At 38.6% G+C, this 23,868-nt stretch overlaps 2 protein-coding genes across 4 annotated transcripts in view; both read left to right on the forward strand.

Annotated features, from left to right (window-relative positions):
- The first annotated feature begins 6,492 nt into the window (after window positions 1-6,492).
- Window positions 6,493-13,504, forward strand: prpf3 (PRP3 pre-mRNA processing factor 3 homolog (yeast)). The gene is made up of 17 exons (XM_073485894.1): window positions 6,493-6,656; window positions 7,077-7,230; window positions 7,561-7,691; window positions 8,168-8,335; window positions 8,438-8,524; window positions 8,623-8,882; window positions 8,997-9,115; window positions 9,208-9,395; window positions 9,885-10,051; window positions 10,239-10,321; window positions 10,514-10,657; window positions 10,744-10,843; window positions 10,976-11,089; window positions 11,182-11,300; window positions 12,289-12,366; window positions 12,463-12,518; window positions 12,630-13,504. The coding sequence occupies exons 2-17, from the start codon at window positions 7,086-7,088 to the stop codon at window positions 12,777-12,779; spliced, it is 2,109 nt and encodes a 702-aa protein (XP_073341995.1). The 5' UTR covers window positions 6,493-6,656; window positions 7,077-7,085; the 3' UTR covers window positions 12,780-13,504.
- Window positions 13,505-13,728: 224 nt separating this feature from the next.
- The window catches only part of LOC141011596 (threonine--tRNA ligase 1, cytoplasmic-like), a 32,400-nt gene continuing 22,260 nt past the window's right edge, over window positions 13,729-23,868 (forward strand). For all 3 annotated transcript variants that reach the window (XR_012180339.1, XR_012180340.1, XM_073484785.1), the window contains exons 1-6: window positions 13,729-13,924; window positions 20,736-20,865; window positions 21,698-21,927; window positions 22,064-22,116; window positions 22,206-22,332; window positions 23,667-23,842. Coding sequence is in view for 1 of the 3 variants with exons in the window: in XM_073484785.1 (XP_073340886.1) it covers window positions 13,729-13,924; window positions 20,736-20,865; window positions 21,698-21,927; window positions 22,064-22,116; window positions 22,206-22,332; window positions 23,667-23,842 (912 nt within the window). In the remaining 2 variants the exon portion in view is untranslated. The remainder of the gene's footprint in view (window positions 13,925-20,735; window positions 20,866-21,697; window positions 21,928-22,063; window positions 22,117-22,205; window positions 22,333-23,666; window positions 23,843-23,868) is intronic.

The raw sequence follows: 23,868 nt of genomic DNA on the forward strand, positions 1-23,868 counted from the left end.
TTCAGGGTGTTTCTTACTTGTAATAAGTAAAGAAATCTGCTAATGGAACAAATGATTTGTCTAAAAAGAAGTGAAACTGAAAAGGTGGTTGTAGTGTCTTATATTAAATATAATGATATACCTTGACTGTAAATAAGACAAATATACATTAAGACTGAAGATTTTGAGTATTTGCAGGTGCTCTTAGTCATCTATTTTCTATACAAAAAAACATGATAGATGAAATAACCACACTGCTGAATTCACAATGGGTGCCACTTAATTGTAATATTATGTAACATAAATTGATGTAATTTGTACATCACATCATGCTGTGAGTCAGCCGTGAAGATCCTGTAGAAAGCTGTAGAAAAAAAGCTGTGAACTATTATTGATATAAAATTCAACAATGGAACGATTAGTTGAATGAATTAATCAAAACTATTTTGACTTGAATTAATGGGTTGTTTTATGTTGTTTTTTAAGCAAAACTTTAAATATTTTCCAGTTCTAGCTTCATTAATGTGAAGATCTGTTTTGTATCATTGTAAACTGAATGTTGTTGCGTTTTGGATTGATCAAAAAAAACTGGGCAGATTACTTGATAATGAAAACAATCTTTAGTTTCAGCTCAAATTTCTGAAATTTACTCACATTCACACTCACATTTACACACACATTCCTGAATTAAAAATGATGTAACATTCACCATTTTCTCTCCTCTCCTGCCTCACAACCATGGATACTGCGTGCACATGGGCAAGAGTGGCAAATTTTAAGAGGGTGTGGTTTGACTTCTCCCTGTTCAGACAGGATGAAATCACCCAATGCCGCACGTACACATACACACACACGAACACACACGAACACAAACACACACACACACACACACACACACACACACACACACACACACAAACAGAGTCACAAACATAGATGTACACACGTGCGCCACTCCCCGCCGCACGCTCTGACACACTGACTGGCTGATTTTGTGATGGGCCTGTCTCTGACACACTGACTGTGCTACATTACAACAACAGAGACCGCCCCTCCCTCCCTCCTCCCCTCTGCCTCCCTCCCTCTCAGCCCCCCCTTGTATCCATGCAGTTTTTAGCAGAGAAGCCCCTGCCCTGCATCCCTCCCCCTCTTCCTCCTCTGGAGGATGGAAATGAGGGGCAAGAGGAAAAGGACGGGAAGAGGATGTGTGGAGGGCACAGGGAGGAGACCTGACCTCGCTCAGTTTTGGGGAACGTGAAGGACATTTGTTGTTTTTTTTCGCTTGTATTCAATAATAGTGTTTGTATTTATTAGCTCCACCCATTTGTTTTGTGTCTATGTTTTTCACTTTCCCTTCTACAATTTTATTTTGAAAAAGTTTTACTCCCCCCTCTATATTATAGCCAATTTGTCATACGGTATTTTTAAACATCAATATTAAACCTCATAATCAGCAGAAAGTTGAGAAATTCATTGTTTTTGCACCATTAAAGTGCTCAGTTGTTTCCACTTCTTTATCCAACAAGCATGTTTTGGATTAATTGAGCACGTGTGTCCGTGCATCAATAGGATTGCACATAATGAACTTACTGCCCCTCTTAGCCGCCGCCGTGTAGGTTTTAATTGTGGCTCCACATCCCCTTATTGGTTTTAACAAGTTAATGATTTAAGGGTGTCTGTCCACTTCTGCTGCGTGCGCTGAAGGGAATGACACAATGAGGTGCTTATTCACTTATTCTCAACTCCCCTCCCCCAATATTCACTCACTGCACTCCAGTAAAACTCACGTGAGGGGAAGCCACACTGTGACTTTACAACTACACACGCACGCACAAACCCAAAGACATGATAGCACCACACACTCACACACTGGCTCTTACTCACCCCGAGTCCTCAGGGGGTTTTAGTGCCGACTAGTCCCAAAACAGCCTCGATGCTCATTAAAATTGCACAGTGGCCAGCACCGTGATGGAAATCTGAGCTACATCGAAGTCATATTCCTTGCTGGAGCTCACAGCAATGACGGGCCTCGGCGTGTTTGGGGTTGGAGATGCTGCTCTGCCCCACCATCTGTGGTCCCCATCACTGTGATGTCACCAACACAGGGGACATGGTAAACATACAGACATACAAGGACTACGTTTTTCAAGGACGCACGTGTATCTCACGACATTGTGTGTGATATTTGGGGCACGGCCGAGCTACAGGCAAATAACATCCTCATCAGTTTCTCTGGCCTGAATGTGTTCTAGAGAGCCTGCTCGTGGTGACGCCATCTTCCACGACTGCTCAATTATTCAAGTACAGTGAGTGAAAGGGAAACACCATGTAGAATAGACTGAGGACATGGAAACGAGAGGTGGTTAAAGAGGAATATTTAGCAAACAGAGCTGGTTATGAATGAGGAAAAAAAGAAATAAAAACTTACATTCTAAGTGGACGACTTGGGATTCAGTTCATGCACGTGCACTGATACTTAAACACACTCTGAGGTCCTAGCAGCACATGTGTGAAGTAAAGACAGTGGAGTCCCCTGAGATTTTATCTTCCAAGATGATTTACAGCCCCTGTCAGATACAATAAAACAAAACTGGGTCAGCATGATGAAATAGATCATAACCAAACACTTGATGAATCAAGCCATGTGAAGTAACACAGGGAAAATCTTAAATGAAGCCATAAATTATGCACTTATGTAATATTTATAGCAGAGCAATAATGCACATTAATACACTAAGATGGAATCAAGTTGTGATCGATGGCTATCGTGGACGTTCGGGGGGAAATCGAATGAAAGGAAACACTTGTGAGAGACTCAACAATTAGTGCTTTGCCGATATTGGACTAGGATTAACTGCAGACTAAATGCCTGGCATTCCAGTCATATAATAGATTAATTCATACAGCTCTCACCACACGCCCCCATGATACTGTTTCACTTGTTTTAGCTGCACAGACAAGAGGAAGTCACTGTGAGTAAGAGCATATGTGCGTGCATGTGATCCTGTGTGTGTTTTGTTTTTCTGCATGTGCTTGTGTAGAAATATCTGTTGTATTGTCATATTATGTGCTGAGGTGTCATTACATAATAGAGCTGGCTGCAGAGAGAGACGGAGGGGAGGGTGAGGGGGGCAGAGAGTACATGTGAGGTGCCAACAAGTAATTCAGGTTGATCAATGTGAGTGAGTGTGTTGTTTAAGGCCTGATAATCAATTGATTACAACCAGATTATGGCATTACTCTTGTAAATGTATATTTTACAAGGTTGTCTGACCAAAAAATGAAGGTCAAATTTGGAGCGAGAATCATCTGACTTATCTGACTGCGGCTTTATACGTTAATCTGCTCAAATGACAATTTAATCGATTCGTTGATAACCACAAAATAAACCAAGCACAAGTTTGACAATCGTTTAAGTCATTTATCCAACAATAATACCAAACAGTTTCTGGTTCTATCTTTTTAAATGTGGAGATTTGTTATATTTCTAAATTTTTTTAAATCATTGTAAATATTTTTCGGATTTCGGACCGCTGCAGCGCAGTTTTCTATAATGATGGTTTTATACAACAAATTTTCAACACCAGATACGTTTTGTAATGATGACTGAATTATGTTTTCTACTAACATAATTAGGAAATGTTGTAACAGAGATAATATGTAAAAAAGTTCCATTAAAAATCAAAAAAACTAGATCTTTGTTATGTATTTTGTTGAGTTGTGCACTTACATCTTCCCACATCCAAAAACCAGAGAAATCCACAAGTTTACTGAAGGTAACGGTACATTTCATTACAACTTCTGGAATATAGTTGGAGACTAAGCAATGCTGTCGACGAACGGGGCTAAATTTAATGTGAATAAAAGCAAAAATGACCTCGTCCCTGAACATTTGTGCCTGGGTCACATCAGATACTGTAGATCGTTGTCAGCAATAGTGGTTGTTCAATGGTGCATTCACCACCAGTGATGTGAGTTTGACAGTGGGTAATTTGTGTTTAGGCACGTTATTTGCATGAGTGTTTACAGCTCACATCAAGGTTGTGTGTGTCTGTATGTTTGCATTCAGTTACAGCTCTCACTCAACTCGGCACTCACCAGCTAAAAGCTAAAAAGTAATCTCTGAGCTCTCCTCCTGTTGGTAAACGGCTTCGTATCAGAGCAGAATACAGTCTGATTCCAGGTGTTTATTCCTCCACCCACCAGGCTCTGCAGCAGCCTCTCTCCCCTCCTACTATCATAGAAGACAAAGAAAATCAGCAAATATGCATTTGAGAAGTTGGAACCACTGATTTTGTTCCTTACAAAGTAACTTCAAAATTACAATTAATCAATTATCAAAACACTTTTTGACCAATTCTCTGTCGAACTAATCATCTTTAATCTTTATATAGGGCCATGGAACAATTTTTTTAACATTTCGTAGAAGAACATTTTTTAACAGATTACTCAATAACCAAAAACTGTTGTTGCTGCCCAATTCTCTTACACAATATATCCAACTAAGTCACATTTCTTAAGAGTATTTTGTTTCTCCACGTCCACCAAAAAGGTCACAGAGTGAACTGGATCCAAAGTTGTGCTTCTACACACAAAGAGGCCTGTGGTGGTGGACAAAGCTCACATTTCACCACAGAAAAAAAGTATACAATGAAAGTTTCTCAAATGTCCTCCTTTACTCTGTAGTGCTTATGAGAGGTTTCCTTTAAACAACCAGATATCCTTCCTGATACCAAAATGGGGAACTGAAAACCATGTAAATGTTCAATCTGGTTTGTTCACATAAATGGGGCTGCAGAGTGCATGTAAACATGGATGTAAACAGTAAGTAAGTGGGTGAGGGAGTGAAATCCAGACGGTAAATTGTGGTGGATGTGTCCCTGATGAATCAGCATATGAAGAGGTTGATGATGGGGCTGTGCTGTTCAGTAGGAGTAACTGAATGTAGCTGTAATGAAAGGTTGATGTCTTGATGATAGTTATAACTCTGCAGAAAGAATATGTCTGGAAAACTATAACATGCTGTGTATATGCAGTTTGTCCCAACACTAGATGGTTACAAACAACATCAAGCACTGTGAGTGAAAGCATGGATGTGGATTGTTGTAGAGGACGTAGCCTCAGGCTCACTACTGCATTCATGCTCACACTACTACAAATGCACTCGGTTGACCCACATCAAGCAAAGATAGAGAGAAAATGAGGGGGTGGGCCTACAGTGGGAGGAAATGGAGATCACATGACACTCTCATGTTTTTACCAGGGGACTGACTAATCTGTGGTTAGCTGGGCAATATTTTGGAATGGTTTCACTCTTGACTGAGTTGTGATAAAGGAGATTACGGTTATACTTTTATCTAGGACTCCGGGTCCGGGTTAATAGTTTTGTTAGTCTTTTACATCAAATTAAAAAAATTTTTCTTTTACATTTTTGCTGTTTCATGTTGCCTACCGTATGCTTGCTTTTTAATCCTATGTTTGCTTGTGCTTATTTTTGTGGATTATTTTGTGGATTTAGTTTTGCAGAGGTGAGATTCCTTCTATAAGCCTCTAGGGCTTTTCTAAATCTCACCTGCACAACCTGCTTATTTTCTCTTGTTGCTCTGTTTAACTGTTCATAAATATATACATAAATAAATAAATAAATAATAATAATAATAATAATAATAATAATAATAATAATAATAATAATAATAATAATAACCCTAACCCTACAGACAAAAAACAACTCTGTGCTCTTTTAAAGAAAAGGGATGATAATAAATAATTAATAATTCAAACACATATCACTTTATCTTAGTTTATCACACTTTTAAGGCTCATTATACTTTTACTTGTGTTTTTAAACTTGACAATTTTATTTCATTGACCTTGAACAGTATGTGTTTTTTAGCCTATTGTACAGTGCAGTTGCAGTTACCACCTGCTTCAGAGGTAATTTACTGATTAAGACTATATTTACTCAAGTACTGTAAATAAGTCCTTATTCTTTACTTGAGTTGCCTATGATCATTTTTATGCTAGCTTAAACTATTTCAGAGGGAGGTAAGGTACAGAGATGTGAATACTTCTACCACCACTGGGTTTACAGTGAAAATAACTGAATAAATGTGTGGAAAACGTGTTTTATCTGAGTTAATGTACGTTAATACATGAATGTTTTGAGCTTGAGTTAATAGTTTGTCAAATAACTCACCGTTTTGTACGTTTGGCGCTGGTTTCTTTGGTGAAATTCAAACCGTTTAACCCTGGTATGTAATTAAACACAACAATGTCACTGTTTAACATCTTATTTTACATCGTGTTCATGTTCTTTTGGTCAAACACAAACTTTTAAAAATTGTATGAATTCTCTATAAGACTGACTTTTTATCACAAAAGCAAGTATTACCTTCAGGGAGCCTGAGAGACAAACAGGACATTTCTTCCACTTCCGGCTAGGTGGAAACAACGAACATTCACGCGCAACGACTGCCGAGAAGTAGCCGCGAAGAAGAAGCTGAATCAATTTCCGCTTCCGGGTCTTGGTTTAGAAACGTCGTGTGAACGGCGCGTCCAAACAAAGTTTTTTCTGGAAACTTAGCGATTTGAGTGTTTTATCCTTCGTAAAGTTAATCGTTTCTGTTTGAAATCTACAACGCGAGCCGCCTGACAAAGGGTTAAGGCAGAATTCAAAGGTTTGTACGTTTAATGAAGCAGCTATTCGCTGTTGTTGGTAGCTCACAGGCAGCAGCATGCTAACGGTGACTAGCGGGCAACCGGAGAGTTTTGGCGGATGTAATTGAATCTAGCTTGTATGTTGCTCCTGGTTAGCATAGTTGTCAGCCAGTCCAACGTTATCATTAAAAATGAAACAACGGCAAGTTTTGAGCTGCCTGTGTGAATTGGTTTGTATGTGTAAGTAATAGGACGTTTGTGTTTTTGCGCCTGTACGCGAGTGTGCGTGAGAGAGCGACGGGGGGTTGTATCATGTGTGTCACATCAGTGTGATGCAGTCCCACGCAGGTGCAGAGTGTATGGAAACATGAAGCTGATAAACAGTTTCATCAGTGTAAATGAATGATGATGCTAGGTGTAAATTTTATGTTGTTCTGCAGGATTGGAGGATGTCTCTTCCAAAACGGGAGGTGGAGGAGTTGAGGCCATGGGTGGAGCGCACTGTGAAGAAGGTGCTGGGCTTCTCGGAGCCCACAGTGGTTACTGCTGCTTTGCACTGTGTGGGAAAGGGACTAGACAAAAGGAAGACCATAGGTAACTGCATATACTGCTTGTGGCCTAATGTGTTTCATACAGATGCATAAAGATTTAGTTAAGAGCCAGTTAAGAACAAATGTCATATTCCAGGGTCTGATGTAAATACTTATGATCAGCGAAGCTTCATAACTGTAATTCTTGAAGATGTATTGTAGGTATGACCTTCAAAAAGTTGTCCTAATTACTTGAGTAAATCTTGGTATTCACACAGATCTGTGGCCATAAAGGCATTCTGTGATGAGATCTAAAGATTGCCATTTAATTGTGTCAATGATAAAAAGGAATACTGTATTTGTGCAAATTATTTTACACTTCTTTGCACCACAGACCAGTTGCGTCCATTCCTTGATGAGTCTGCTGGAGGTTTTGTGGAGCGTCTTTTTGAAGCTTTGGAGGAAAGCCGCAGTGCCCGTGGCAACAAAGGTGCAGGAGAAAAGAACCGCAAGAGAGACCTCAAGGTATTTTTATTTTTTTTATTTATTATACTGTTTTAATCCCACAAGGGGAAATTCTTTTTATCACTCACATTACACACGCATGCACACCCACACACACACAGTGTATAGAGGAGAACGAGTGAATGGGCAGCCATCTGCAACGGCGCCCAACGAGCAGTGTTAGGGGTCGGTGCCTTGCTCAAGGGCACCTCGGCAATGCCCAGGATGTGTGAACTAGTATTCTCCATTACAAGTCCACATCATACTTTTTTGGTCATACCTGAGCATACAATTACTCCATAGCTAAATAAATGCATCCTTCCATCGACAACGGATTACAGTGACTATATTTAAATGCACTCAATGCTCTAAAAAAACTTGTTTGCTCGCATCATGAAGATTAGCAGAAAATCATACTAGAACATTATGTTTAATTGGATGTTTGGCTGGATGGTGACGTGATTTATTGGTGTTTCTGTTTGGCTGGATGGTTTCAGGATGTTTTTGGTGATGAGGCTGAAACCGGAGCAGTGCGAGAAACTCCTGAGCCAGGAGACGGGGCAGCTCCTAAGCGGAAGCGGGTGCCTCGTTTCGAGGAGGTGGAGGAGCCTGAAGTCATACCTGGACCTCCATCTGAGAGCCCTGGCATGCTCACCAAAATGCAGGTATGAGATTATTTTCTTAGTAGCAGTTAAGATTTTGCCTACATAAGTTATATTTTGTTTATGATAAACTTTATGCATTTTTGCTTTTCTCTGTATCAATAGATTAAACAGATGATGGAGGCAGCCACAAAACAAATAGAAGAGAGGAAGAAACAGCTGAGCTTTGCCTCTTCGGTCCCCGCTGCACCAGTAATAAAATAATTCTTTAGTTATTTTAACACGTTAAGAATAAACGTGTTGAAAAACGTTTTCCCTGACTACAACATTTTCCCCTTCCCACACCACAGACACAGATGGAAACTCCAGTCTCACGCCTTCTTGGAACTTCTGCTGCTGCAGCTGCAGGTGGAGCAGCATCTATCGCCCCCTCCCAGGCTGCCAGCTTCATGAATGATGCTATCGAGAAGGCCCGCAAGGCTGCTGAGCTGCAGGCCCGCATCCAGTCCCAGTTAGCCATGAAACCTGGTATTCTCGGAGCCTTGGGGAACACTGGACCTCACAACCTAGTGGCACTAGCTAATCTACACGCAATGGGAATTGCCCCACCGTGAGTAATGTCACAGTATAAAGGTTTTTAAAATGTAAAGAGGACAGAAACATAGGAGTAATGAGGTATTTTGAAAATGAACTAAGCTAGTTTGTCTGTGTGTCCCTTTTATAGGAAAGTAGAAGCCAAAGAGGTGAACAAGCCCACACCTCTTATTCTGGATGACAAGGGAAGAACTGTAGATGCCAGTGGCAAAGAGGTTGAGCTTACACACCGCATGCCCACACTGAAAGGTATGTGCATGGTGGTCCAATACTTTCAATACACACACAGTCTTAATTTCTTGCTTTGAAGTTCTGCAATTCTTTTTCTTCCGTCTGTATAGCAAACATTCGAGCGGTTAAGAGGGAGCAGTTCCGTCAGCAGTTGAAGGAGAAGCCTGGGGATGACTTGGAGTCCACGTCCTACTTCGACCAACGTGTGTTTATTACACCAGCTCAGCGCCCTCGCAAGGGCTTCAAATTCCACGAGCAAGGACGCTTCGAGAAGATTGCTCAGAGAATCAGAACTAAGGTTGGATTTAACTCGTCAACACTTGCATGTCAGCAGATGTTTTAACCTAGTTAATGGAATGCTTAATTTTAACCATTATGTATTCAGGGTAAGGAAAATGATCCTTTTAAAAAAAGCTTGATTTTTCAACATAATCTGCTGTTTCATCTACACAATCACTCATGTAAACAAAACATCCTGTAATATTCGAAATGAAACAATTCCATTGTCATATTTTGTTTGTCTAGTGGCATCGAAATGATGAAGAATTAAATAATCATGATCCAAACAGACAGTCAAAATTAATATGAAGAGCTGGTGCAATAAACCAAGCGAGAATATACATTGACTGCTGTCAGTATGAAGGATTTCTGTAGACTTTATTTTTTGCAGTTAAATTTATAGTAACCTTGAAAATGTCAAAAAAAAGTCTTAAAAAGTTGTATGAACCCTGTTCAAAGCAACGAACTTCTGTTTTGATTGACCTGCATTGATCTTGACCTCACTCAGGCCCAGCTGGAAAGGTTGCAGTGTGAGATTGCCCAGGCTGCAAAGAAGACAGGAATCCAGGCATCCACCAAACTGGCACTGATCGCCCCTAAGAAAGAGATCGGAGAAGGAGAGGTGCCCAGCATTGAGTGGTGGGACTCCTTCATCCTGCCCAACAACATAGAAATGTAAGAAACCGCACCTAACCAAGGAACACTTAATGTGATCTTAGGTCAAATGTTGAAACCATCTATTTTTCACTGCCATGGTGAGGCTGTAGAATACCTAACACATTATTTATGGCATAAGTAATGATGCAGTTTGTACAATTAACTAATTGCAGTTAACTGACTTTTCCCTTTATTTTATATGAAGGACGCCTGAAGCAAACTTTGATGACTTGGAGCTCTTTGGTGTGACCAACCTGGTAGAACATCCCGCTCAAATTAGCCCTCCAGGTAAGTGTTTAGAGAACTGTAAAAGATGCATAACAGATGGAATTGATAATTTTGCTCCTGAGCAGCATGCTGTATATGCACGCTCCAATTTCTGAAAACGGTTATACCTCTTTACCCTGTCTTAATTCTGTTATTTCATATTGCCATAATTTGCAGGAATGTTTAAAACATTTGTTTTCTTTTTCTTCTCAGTTGACACAGATAAGCCAGTAACGCTGGGTGTATACCTGACAAAGAAAGAACAGAAAAAACTGAGGAGACAGACACGAAGGGAAGGACAGAAAGAAGTTCAAGAGAAGGTTCGTCTGGGACTGATGCCTCCACCAGAACCCAAAGGTACCCGCACACAAATCCCTTTATAAACTACTACAAAAAAGATTAAACAAAATGTAACTGATGTTTTTTTTTTTTTACTTTCTCAGTACGCATCTCTAACCTGATGAGGGTACTGGGGACGGAGGCGGTTCAGGACCCAACGAAGGTGGAGGCTCACGTCAGAGCGCAGATGGCCAAGAGACAGAAGTTAGTAACACAGTTAACCTTTACACTGCTTGTCCGTCAACTTCTCCTCATTTTTGCACTAGTTATCATTTAGTATTGTTTGAAAACAAAAGTTTTCTTTAAGGTTTTTCTAATTGTGTCCCCACTATGCAGGGCTCATGAGGAGGCCAATGCCGCCCGCAAGCTCACGGCGGAGCAGAGGAAAGAGAAGAAAGTCAAGAAGTTAAAAGAAGACCTCACTGATGGTGTTCACATTGCTGTGTATAGGTGAGTACTTGTTGGGAGAGAGCACATACGGTACTTCATACATACAGTAAAATTGTGTGTGTAATTAAAGAACCTTACCTTCCCTCTTACAGGATCCGTAACCTGCAAAATCCCGCTAAGAAGTTTAAAGTGGAGGCCAACGCCAACCAGCTGTACCTGACAGGCACAGTAGTTCTGCACAGAGACGTCAACCTTGTTGTGGTGGAGGGAGGTAAGAGACAAGAAAGACAAATCTAATCTGCACTCACTGTTAAATTTGACTTTCTTATTACACAACTGGTACTTTTAATCACATGTGAAGTTTATTAAACATTTGTTGTAATGCTGTGAGGGGGAAATGTCTGTGGTATGAATAGTTAACACCGATTTTAACCGATGTTCTGAAATTATGATAATCAATACTTGATGGGTCTTCTTCCTCAGTGTCCATCTTAACAGATGCCATAATGTTTTCTAAACATTACTCTATACTTAAACCTCTAAATGTTAGAAAATGTTGCCTGCTCTTCAGTTTATTCTCCCAGATGTTCCCCTCAAACACTCTGTCACCTGTTTTCATTTATTAATAATATATTTTGGGGTATTTATACATTAGTTTAGTGTTTACTAGTCTGCATCTTGTCTATATGTTTTCAAAAGTAAAAAAAAAAAAAAAAAGCTGGTCATTTAAGATTAAAAGTACAGAGGTCCTCAACCAAACACAACACATTAGAGATCCGACCGCGTGAACTATATACAATAGTTATGTCACTGTCATTGCAGACCGAACGGAAAAAAAGGATGCACGAACAGTTTGCTTGCAGGCGAGAGAAGGCAACTGATGCATGAGGAACAAATAAAAGGGCTCCAAACTTAAGAGACACAAATAATTTATGTCCCTTCATTAGTAATATACAAGAGTATGTGTTTCCATCTGATCTAGTATTGTGTTTTTTGGCAAGGTTTCAGCATCTTCTGCTCAATCAGCTCTTTAGAGTGTTGTCAGTGTAATGTTAAGGATAGCCCCAGTGTATAAATATACTTAAATTGTTCCATTTTGTGGTAAACTGCTGACATCACAAACAAATTGTACAGCTGCACTTCTATGAGGCCTGATGTCAGTTTCAGGGTGATGGGTGTATCCTCTCTGCTATCCCTTAAGAAATGAATTTGAATAATCATAGTCATCCTTAAAATCTAACTTTCTCCCTCATTTTTAGGCCCTAAATCCCTGAAAAAGTTCAAGAGGCTGATGTTGCACAGAATCAAATGGGTGGAACACAACAGTAAAAGAGATGGTAAGAGTGGCTTGACTTTTTAGTCTTGTGCTAGTTGTCATATCTTTTTTGCTTATTTCAAGGATACTGAACTCTTTATCGTTGTTTCTTTATTAGATCCAGATGGTGATGATGATACAAAGAGAAACAACAAGTGCTATTTGATTTGGGAGGTGAGTGTTCACACATCCTGCTTTCTTTTGCAGGCTCGTGTTATTAATGAATTTTGATTATTTACTTTTTTTGTGATCTTCTGCAAGTCTAATTGTGTCTTCGTTCTCCAGGGCACAGCTAAAGAGCGTAGTTTTGGAGACATAAAGTTCAAACAGTGCCCCACAGAGAGCATGGCCAGAGAACACTTCAAGAAACACGGCACAGAACACTACTGGGACCTAGCTCTCAGCATGAGTGTGTTGGAAACCTCAGACGACTGAAACCTACCTGGAGAGCCCGTCATTTCAGTCAACATCCCCTTCTGCAAGCCCCCCAGATGCACAGCCTCACAGCCAGTCGGCCCTCACCAATGACCGGCTGCCCTCAGCTGGGGTTGGACAGACTTCACCAAGAGACTTGAACATAGAAAAGGAGGAACAATAAATCTGTGTGGATGTTTTTGCGAGAATGTGTGACAGATCAGAGCGTGTGATGTGTGTAGGACTATGTATGTATGTGTGTGTATGCCTGCATCAGTGTTCATCTTGTTGGTGGTAGGCTCTTCTGTCAGATATTGTGTTATCTGTTATTGATTACAAGGTGACAGATTGCACTGTGTGATGTAAATCACTCACCCAAGGCTTTATGTGATGATGAGAAATGCTGTCAGACTATGTTATGACTTTTGTGGTGAAATCCCCCATGTACACTGATGATGATAATCCCTGTTTGAGTCAAGCAGTTAATAAAAACACCCCATCAGAGAATGACTGCACTGCTACATTATGTGCTAACACATTTACAGTAAACCTGCAAAGACTCCTGGGTAATGTTACTACATTGTTATAAGACCTTTTGTCATTACATGTACATTTCACAGAATTTAAAGTTCCCAATTTCATTTTTTGTTTTCATTTGGAAAAACAAGCAAATCCTTGACTCACCTGTAGCTATATTTCTCTATAACGTTACAGTCACAGCCTTAAATAAACAACAAAATAATCGATTTGTGTCCGTCTTCTCTGTCTGTTGAACTTTCTCTTCTGATATTTAACCAGCTCTACCATAATACCATAACTATTACTCACGTCCTTCTGTTCTGTGTTGCGTACTATAACTTTGTAAACAATATTATGTCGTAATAATAAAGTGAAACATGGGGGCGTGTTTCTATCGTCCTCATTAGCTACGTTAGCTCCTTCATCCGCATCAGCAGTCAGAGCAGGAGAAATGGCGGCCGGTTCTGGGGCTGCAAGCGGCCACGGAGCCCGTGGCTCCAACTCTGCTCTGGAAGCGTCTTTGGACCGGCGATTTCAAGGAGTATCCAACACTATGGAGTCGATACAAGGACTTTCGACGTGGTGCATTGAAAACAAAAAGCACCATAGCCTTATCGTTCGCTACTGGATGAGGTGGCTCAAGAAATGTGAGTAGCTCGCCGCTGAGCCTAACGCGCTGGCTAGCTTAGCTACTTGAGCTAATTCAAATTGCATTCGTGCGTTGACCGTGATCGGCTCGCAAAAATCAGCCGAAGCTTCTTGTGATATCTCTTCGTGAAGTGCATTGCAATCCAGTGCATCACAAAACATTTTTGATTGATTTATAAAGTGATATTTAAAGTGTAATCGACTGTTCCCACAACTTGAAATTAGCCGCTAGTAGCAGCTAAGCTAGCGCTAACGGTTCGCTGCTCATGATGTTTACAGTTGGGCCTCCCGGGGTTCATGGTCTGGATCGACCGATTTTGTTTTTTAACAAGGTATTGCCATGCACTCCACTGCTTATCTCAAAGAAGGAACTCTTGAGATAAAGGTGTTTACAAGCTGCTTACTTAGATTTAGTCGCATGTCCGCTTTGGTCAGTGCTTTGTAGTTTGATGTGTGTGCAAGTTCGGTGCATGAGTGTTAATGTTAAGTGGTGGCTCATGTTTTTGTAGAGTAGATAGTTGAATAGCGTAAAGGAAGTACATTTTCTTTATAATGTTTATGTGTATTTTATTTTGAGCACGACATGAGCGCACAACGAGTTAAAACTGAGCCACATTTCAATGTCAACTCACCCCGTGAATTATTAATGCACCTTTCTGTAGCTCCCTCTAAATATGTACTCATGCTGGCTACCAAATTGTTTTAACCACACGTTGGTTGTAAAGTACCTGCTGTATATTCATGAAATATCAAAGTGGGATGCAAGTAAACTTAATGAAAATGTAAGTGTTATTATACTATTACCATTACAACCATTTTAAACGTGTGTTGACCTCCAAGTAACTCAGGGTGGCTGGTGGTCCTGGTTGGTTATGTCAAACTGAAAAACAAAGCTTTGGGAGATAGAATACTCAAAATGAGTTAGGGATATTTTAGTGTTTCACTTGATTGTTTGTTTGTTTATTCTGTGACATTTCTGAATTTTTATTTTGTGCTTCGGTCCCCAAATATTATGCAACAAATTTCATTTTACTTTTATTGCATATCCCTAACTCATTTTGAGTCGTGTATATCTCCTGTCGGTGAAGCATCTAAATTACGATGTCACCAGATAGCCCTTGTAAAATAGTGTTACTAGAGTTTGACAGATGTTTCACCTATTTTCTACTTCAGAGTGGTTCACCAGTCTGTTCAGAGTCATCCATATTATTCTGCGTTTTGCTCGAATTCAGTTAGTTTGCATATAATGGATAGCAGGGCTGAATGGCAACGTTGTTTCAGCTCAGTATTCTGATTACTGCTGTGTTATATAGACATTACAACACAGCACTTGGACCCCGCCGTACATCTATGTACGTCTGGCTTATAAGGTATTGTCAGTCCTGCATGCAGCATTTGAAATCCAACTTTACTCGTGGGATTGGAAGTAACCTCAAGATTACTTTCATCCGGCCTGCAAGCAATGATTATTTTCGTTGATACTTATTTAGTTTTTTGGTCTATAAAATGTCAGAACACGATGGAAAAATGTCAGTCGATGTTTCCCAAAACCACTGAAACACTGAAAGAGAAAAGAGTGAGTCATTTTTTGAGGGAAAAAAGCTCAAAATTCTCTAACTGATGAACCGATTATAAGAATAGTTGGCAATTAATTTAATAGTTGGGAATTAATTGACTAATAGTTGCACTGTACTTTTGAGCTACTGTATAGCAGCTCACTACATTTATATGAAAGAACCCATAAGTTTTATTGTTAAATATGGGTTATTTGGTAAAATCATGAAATTGAGTTAACACAGTGGAGAAGACACTCAACTGCTCGCTCTTCTTTAACCTGTAATGTCTTCACTTGGCGGTTTTGTCAAATCACAGATCATTTTGTTTGTTGCTTTGGTCCTCATCTCGTCGAAGAAGCTGCCTTGAATCTGAAGAATCTGACTCCTTCCCTTGGTTGTTATTCTGACTGTATGTTGTTATCACCTCATTACTTACAAGTATGTCTGAAACTATCTTCTAGAAATGTGCCTGGTCTGTAACCAAATACAGTTTTGTAGAAACCAGCAATCCTAAACATTCGGAGAGGAGTTATTGTGTTGTAACTGGAAGCCGTCTGGTTTCTAAAACCTGAAGTGATGAATGGTTCAGTAGATTTACAGATTTTATCAGCTTCTGGATCAAATCTGTGGAGTGTGGGCAGGACAAGAAGGCAACAGAGTGTGCCACATATTTTGTGCTCGATGTTGTGAATGCAGGAATAAATGTTGTGGAAGTTGTTCCTGCTTGATTAAGGCACAGTCATCATTTGAGCTGTAACACTGCTTTTGGTAGAGTGAGAATTTGGGAGAATTTTTAGATGAAATGTTGGTAGGTTTGGACTTTATTAATTCCTTTAGGAATGATTTTCTTCTGTTTTTTGGAGAATAATTTTGTGACTTTGGCTAAGTCAGAAGGAAGATATTTCTTTGTATTGACTCATCACTGTGGCAGCTATGGAAAAGTTTAGTTTCTGATTTGGAAAGAAGTTAGTTTGAAGCTAAATTTAACAGGTTTATTGAATGGACTTGTGTTACCTGTTGCTAGTTTGGATGTTTATGTGTATATATGTGAAAACACTATGATCATGATGTGCTATAGGAAAGTTGACACAAAGGCTAAATGCAAAGAATTGTTCACTCAATCGATTTTTCAACATGGAAGTGTTGATTGATTTCCAATCTTAGCTGAAATACAAACGCTGATTGCTGAAGAAATAATCCACTGTATGAAATTGTCACTGAGGGACAATTTCTACTAATGTATTTGGCTGCTGAAAAAATATCAGAAAGAATAGTTTGTCAGCATCTGTGGTAGAATTTCTATACCATGGAAAACTGCTCAGTACTGCCAGATCTTTTATAGGTCCCAGCCGTTATATCTGGATATTTCAATTATTCATTCAGGATCTGCTTGTCAAATTGCCAGTGTCTGAGACAAATCATTATGTAGGCATTTTATTTATCCCCCTGCATCACTGCCCACAGAGCCATGAACGATAAAAGCTTATGCTGACAGCAGATTGTGAACTGCTGCGTGCTGGCTGGGCCATTGTTAGAGCAGTGCCAGCTCTCCGAGAGGCAATCTACCGATCATCATTTATTGCTGGCCCTTGGCTAGGCTGTGGCGTATTTGGTTCCATGTCAAAAGTCTCTAGATATCTAAAAAGATATAGAAAAAAATATTAATTTTGAGTAAAGACAATATATGTCATCTTTTTTCCAAAGCAGACACCAGTTTTTTCTTACCTCGCAGCAAACCAACAGTTTGCATTCATTACCTACACCAAGCACGTTCAGTTTACTTATGAGCAGGATAATGTAAAACTAGCAGCCTGATTTTCATGAAACTTGATAGAAGGGCGTAGCACTGGCCCTGGAAAAACCCATAAAATTTGGATTAGATCCAAGTCACAGGGCGAATACCCAAATTATATTTATCTTTCATTCACATTGCGAGATTTGGCTGTGGCAAAATAAATGCCACACATTTTAAAATCCAGTAGATGGTAGCATAGTTCAGCAGTGACAAAACATAGCCAACTGTAGAAATACGATACCTCCATATCACAATCATGTGTGACCTTCATCACAATTCACTGGTACTAGTAGCTTACCCATGTAGGTGCTCAAACTTCATACAGAAAGCAGTTTCTATAGAGCACTTGGGATCAGTTGTTTCATGGGAGAACTGGTCAAATTAAGTATGGTAATGTAAGTACATGTATATCATGTAACTAATCACAGTCGCAACAAAATTTAGGCTTAAGCTAGGCACAATCATGTGTTGACATAATAGTTTTGGAAATGTATCCAGATGTATATAGTGTTGTGGTTGCAGATTTTCAGATTTGGACTATTGGCCTTGGTGAACATCTGCGCTCTCCAAATGTCTTTCTGGTTTTAGTATGTTGTCATGTCATTTTGAATGCAATGTCAAAGTTGGGTACGATTATTTGTGAACAGACTGAAAACCTTTTCTGTGATCTTAAGGAAAGGATCTTAAGATTGTGGTAGATTGTCGGCCAGAGATGATCTAAATACTTCCAGTATATCTTCGATCACCACTGTCAACATGCTGCGTCTGGAGAGTTGTGTTTACTGGAGGTGCACCAGGCTACATTGTAGTATCAGTGGTATCAGCGCTTGGCAAATTAATTTGCAGTGTTTATTACATGGGGCAATAAATGTGTTTCAGTGTTAGTTCTGGTGTGAAGATTGTTATTTTTAATTGAGGATGATACAAACACAGGATGCAACTTCATAAGGTACAGCATAGTTTCATGTAATCTGTGTCTTAATGTATTATAGCACAGTTTTATGTTTTAGGATATGGTAAACAAAAACGCGTAACACAGGGTTAGGGTTAGAAGTGATCAGTATAATTACTACCCAAATATGTTTGTAAGTTTGATGAATCTGAATCAAATCAGATGTATTAGTTACCATAAAAGAGCAAAATAGTACTTTTTAAATGGGAAAATATTGTTTTGTGTTTGTTTATTTTATTGACTCAATGCCAAGGTTTGACTATATGCCATGAATTTGAAATTAAGTTTGAATAAACCATGTATTGATTTAGTCTTTCAAATTATAAGCTGTTTGATATGGACAACAAATGATTTTCAATAATACATTCTGATCTCAAGTAGAACAATATCAAATTGATTGTTTTGTCTTTGTTACTTTTTATGGTGTTGAGGGAAACGTACATTTAATATCTTCACACAATCTTGTGTTGTTATATGTTAGTTTATATTAAAACAAGCTCTCCTTATTTTTCGTTTTTTGGGCATAACATTTTCATGTTGTAACTGATAATAACAACCAGATTTTTGTAATTTTTGCAACATTTATTGTTTCAGTGGGAAGAGTAATGTAACAGGCAATCATTTATTTTATGTCAAATAATACAGACATCAGTAACTTTGTTGTTGGAGCAAATGAGATTTCAACATTTGGCACACATAATAACAATTTTGGCATGACTAATACTCGAGTATTCATTCTTAAAGGTTTTATTTTGTTTCATATTTAATACTAAGGCCTGAGGGAAGTTGGTGCAGCATAGTCTGTGGATAATTTTAAGATTGATGGGCTGATTCCTTAATTACAAATGCTTTTCATTCTTTTTAGAAGCGTTTGATAAATCTGTTACAGAGTTCGATGGTGGAATGGAGTTGGATTTAAGACTTTTGGCCAGATATTGTAATTTGAGATGCGATTGGGTGTCATAACTGTAGTATCAAGTGATGAATGCAGTGTGTTTTGGCCTTGTATGTGCATGAGTGGGTGTTAACTTTGAATAGGGAGTTATCGTCTGTTGTTGTTCAAGGCTATCTAAACTAAAGGGGCTGTAACTCATATCACTCTCATATTATCTTGTGAATCTGTTTGCCATACAATAACTGAATTCCAGGCCAAATAACCTCTGGTAATTCCCCCTGTTGCTTAAATAGTTTTAAAGAAATATTTGTGATAATTTTTTGTATTAAAAACTTCTGACTTTTTGGGGGGTTAATGCTGATATTTAAACGTCAAGGAATTGAAAATATTTTCAAAAACAATTATAGCATGGTCTCTGGAAGTGTTGTAGACAGTCAAGAGCATATTTGCATTTAGGTATTTAATTAATATGAAATAAACATGTACAATAAACAAAGATATATACAGTATGCTGATAATGTTTAATTTGTGTTAATATTAATTTCCTTAGACAGTTGTACAGCTCTAGTTTTTACTGCACAGAATTTGTTTTTTCCTTTTTCTATCTCGTGAGATTAAGAAAAATATGGTTTTAATCTTTTAGACTAACTGAGATGCTACCCCCTGCTAAAATGTAACAAAATGTGACATAGTAAAGAGATTTAAACCTTTTATAAGCTATATATAACCTGTTTTCTTCCTGAAAGTCAGAGAGCATTAGCCACAAATCCTGCTTACTGGCTGTAATTGAATTCTGCTGGTAAAATCAGCAACAGTAGTACAGAGTACAGAAATTGAATCTATTTTAGGAAGCAGTAGATGTCACTGTGTCCTTTCCAATACTGTTTTTTCTTTCTTTTATTTTGGAAATGTAAATGTATGTCTAATATTAAAGTAAGGTGTCCATGGAAACAGATTCCTGGATCAGCAAAAGCAGGCGCAGTCTTCAGCCTTGAGTTTAATCAAAGCTGTTTGTGTTCCCTGACAATAATTTCAAAGATCAGGATGCTAAGTCCATCTGAAATTGAAGGGCTTATATGAAGAGTATTATTGAATATTGACTTGTGTGACGGATGTATTTGTATTGATGTAAAAGATGGTCCATATTCAGGTGATGCATCTCCTTACTACTAAAGAGCATTACATGTTAAACAATAACATTTGGTTTTTAAATCTGTGTGAGATACCGAGCGTTTAACATTTTACAATTGGTGTGACGAAGTTGTTGTTTCTGTATCTGTGAGTTCTTGTTTTTATCCTCAAACATATACGCTAAATAACAATATATCCATGATATGCTATAATCCGGTGTTGGTATGGTCCTGATCAATTTATCAGTTGTTGTTTAGCTATAAAATCATCTCCCGTGGTTAAAAATGTATATTAAAGTCAGTTATTGACATGTTTTATTCCCAAATATCTGCATCAGCCAAACAATCCCAATACAGGTTTAACAGTTTTAATTTGCGTACCTGGGTCTAAAGCAATTTCTTAAATTTGTGAACCCACAGGAGGAATTTATATTATCATTCTTATGTATTTTATGTATTCTTTGTCTGCTTTTACTTTTCAGCTGACAACAATCACCGCTTAAATCTCTTCTACCTTGCCAATGATGTGATACAGAACTGCAAAAGAAGGAACGCAATCGTCTTTCGTTCATCCTTCGCAGAAGTCCTCCCTAATGCTGCTCAGCTCATCAAGTGAGTACACAGATTTTCTTTATCCAGCTCTCATATCGGACCAACATAAATTATGATGCGTTTAGTATGTTTATGATATTTTTAAATCTATGTGGCAGTTTCTGGTAGGGATACTGGTATGAAACAAGTAGCGCTGGGCAATATATCAATATTGAGTCGTGATGCAAGTGTTGTCTGTTCCTGGTTTTAAAGGGCTGCATTACAGTAAAGTGATGTAATTTTCTGAACTTAACAGACTGTTATGGTACTTGCCTTTACTTACTTAGTCATTATAGCCACATTACTGATGATTATTTATCAAAAATCTCATCTTGTTAATATTTTCTGAAAGTACTAATGGTCACCCCTACAATATTGTAGCAATATTGGTATCAATGTAAAATATATCTTGATATTTGACTTTGTCACCCAGTCCTAGCATTAATAACTACTTATAAGGAGATTTAAAAATATTAGATTTATGTTGTTTATCATGCTATAGCCTAAAATACCTCTATATTATTTTATGGCCATATCGCCCAGCTCTAGAAACTTGCACCAATACCACTACCCTTAAAGTGATACCAATACTAATTGAGTACTGGTGATCGGCTGCAAGTAAAACCATACAAATAGTTTTTTTCAAGATCTGGGTACAAAAAGAATCGACAGCAGGTATTGTTTGACTTGAGAAATTTTGATACTACTAGGTACTAGGTAATTTCAGTCGATACCTTTTAAAAGTATTGAGTATCGATTCTCAGCCCTAGTTACTGATAAATATAAAGATGAGACATGCTGTGCCTGTCCTGCCTTTTTGCTAGTACTGAGATGTGTTCTGTTGTGTTGTCAGAGATGGGAAGGTCCGCAAGTCAGTGGAAAGGATTTTTACCATTTGGGAGGAGAGGAGTGTGTATCCTGAGGAGGTCATTGCCCAGTTCAAAGTCAACTTGAACAAGAAGGAAAAGGATCGAGAGAAGCAGAAGGAGAAGGAGAAAGAGAGGGAGAAGGAGAAGGAGAAGGAAAAAGAAAAAGAAAAGGAGAGGGAAAAGGAGAAAGAAAAGGAGGCTCTATCCGCAAATGGTCAGTTTGATTACACTCAGCATCCTGATTGAGTCATATTAATCAAGTCTATAAGTATAATTGTTTATTTCACATTATTTACAGTTGCAATTCTTATTTTATTTTATTAATTTCATGTTTTACTTTAATTCTCCAGCGCCAACCAACACCAAAGCTGCCCTCAAGTCCAAGATTGTAGCAGAGTTCACAGTAAGTCTTGTTTATGATGTTGTCTTACATGTTTTGTTAGAATGTGTCTAAAAGTTCTCTAACTCTCGTCATCTCTGTTTCTTTTCTAGCCCCACTCCCTCATTGAACAGTTGTCGAGACATAAGCGAGCAGTTGCAGAAGAGGAGTTCAGGGAGAAGCAGGTGGCAGCCCTCAGGGTGGACGTCTGTAGCACGGAGGCTCTGAAGAGACTTAAAGGTCAGATGTCACTGAGCTTATTTCTGCATCATCTCACACACTTATTGTCCGGTGTACTTTTATGTCCTCGGCCACAAACTACTGCTTATACTGATATTTCTTCAGTAGAAATTAGGGTTGCAACAGTGTGAGATTTTCACGGTATGACATCTCAGTAAACGGTTATCATGGTTTCATGTCACACAGTACTACATGATGTCCTGATAGACATTTAAGTTGATATAAACCTGAGATATTATTATTTTTTTAATAACACGATTACCGTAGAATTCAATACAGTAGATAAGTAAATACACATTATTTGATAATTGTAGATTCTCATACCACAGTATATTGCTGCAACCCTAGTAAAAAGTAGTTCCAATGTAAACTGTTTGCAGTAAAGTCTGGATTATCCTGGATAAGTGGGATCTTGTGTCAGTGTTTCCTCTCTGACTTTTCTAAGCAGCGGGGATGGGGGCGGGGTGTAGAAATATTGTGGTCCAAAAATACTCCATTACAAGTAAAAGCCCTGAATTCATGATGTTACTTCAGTGTAAGTACAGAAACATTACCAGCAAAATGTACTAAAAGTATCGAAAGTACTCATTATGCAAAATGGCTCACTTCAAAGTGTCATAGAATTTTCCATTATTGTGTTTTTATCACTAACAAATACATTTTAATGTTATAGTTTGTCAATGTGAAGCCAATTTTAGATACTTGAAGTTGACTTATAAAGGAGCATACACTGAAAATACAATACATACATATAAAATTGCTCTTAAGTACAATACTTTGGTTTGTACTTAAATAGAAACATTCCACAACAGGTTATATTAATAACTAGAATGGCACTCGGTAGAGCGCATACCTCCACCAAGGCCCAGAGAGCAAGTCCCCTTTTGTACTCACTCATAGATATCAGCCACTTAACTACACCTGAATTTCTCATCAAGATCCTTGCACTATTCCCTGAGAAAACGAAAATGTCATAATGAAGGCATAATGTTAAAGATCCATCATCCGTCCAAGTTTTGTGAAAATTTGTCCAGTAATTTTTGTGTAAACCTGCTGACAATACAACCAACCAACAAACAGACATGGTGAAAACATAACCTCCTTGGCAGATTTAAGTAGTTCGAACATGATCATCAAAAGACAGTAGATTGTAAATGTTTATAAACTGTAAAATCAAACTTAATGTCAGCTATCTTTTTACTTGTTCTCGGGTATCACAATCCTGCACATTTTTTTTAATAGAACACAAACAGTGCATTTCTTGAAAGAGACATTGCCTCTGGGTTTTCAGGTACTAAACCTTTTGCTTGTTTGTCAATTGTCTCCTCTTCCAGACAAAGCCGAAGGGAACAAGTTTGCGAAGGACTTTGAGGACGGCAGTCTGAAGCTGCAGGAGTTTGTCAGCTTCCTGGATAAAGAGTTGAAAACAGGGCCTCCTCTGCTGGAAGCTTTGGGAAATGCAGACATTTTCTACGAGATGCAGTACAAGGAGGTTAAGATTGTGGCCAATGTGAGTGTTCGGTCATGACATCATCA

This window comes from Pagrus major, chromosome 17, assembly GCF_040436345.1.
Source record: "Pagrus major chromosome 17, Pma_NU_1.0".
NCBI classification, from domain to species: Eukaryota; Metazoa; Chordata; class Actinopteri; order Spariformes; family Sparidae; genus Pagrus; species Pagrus major.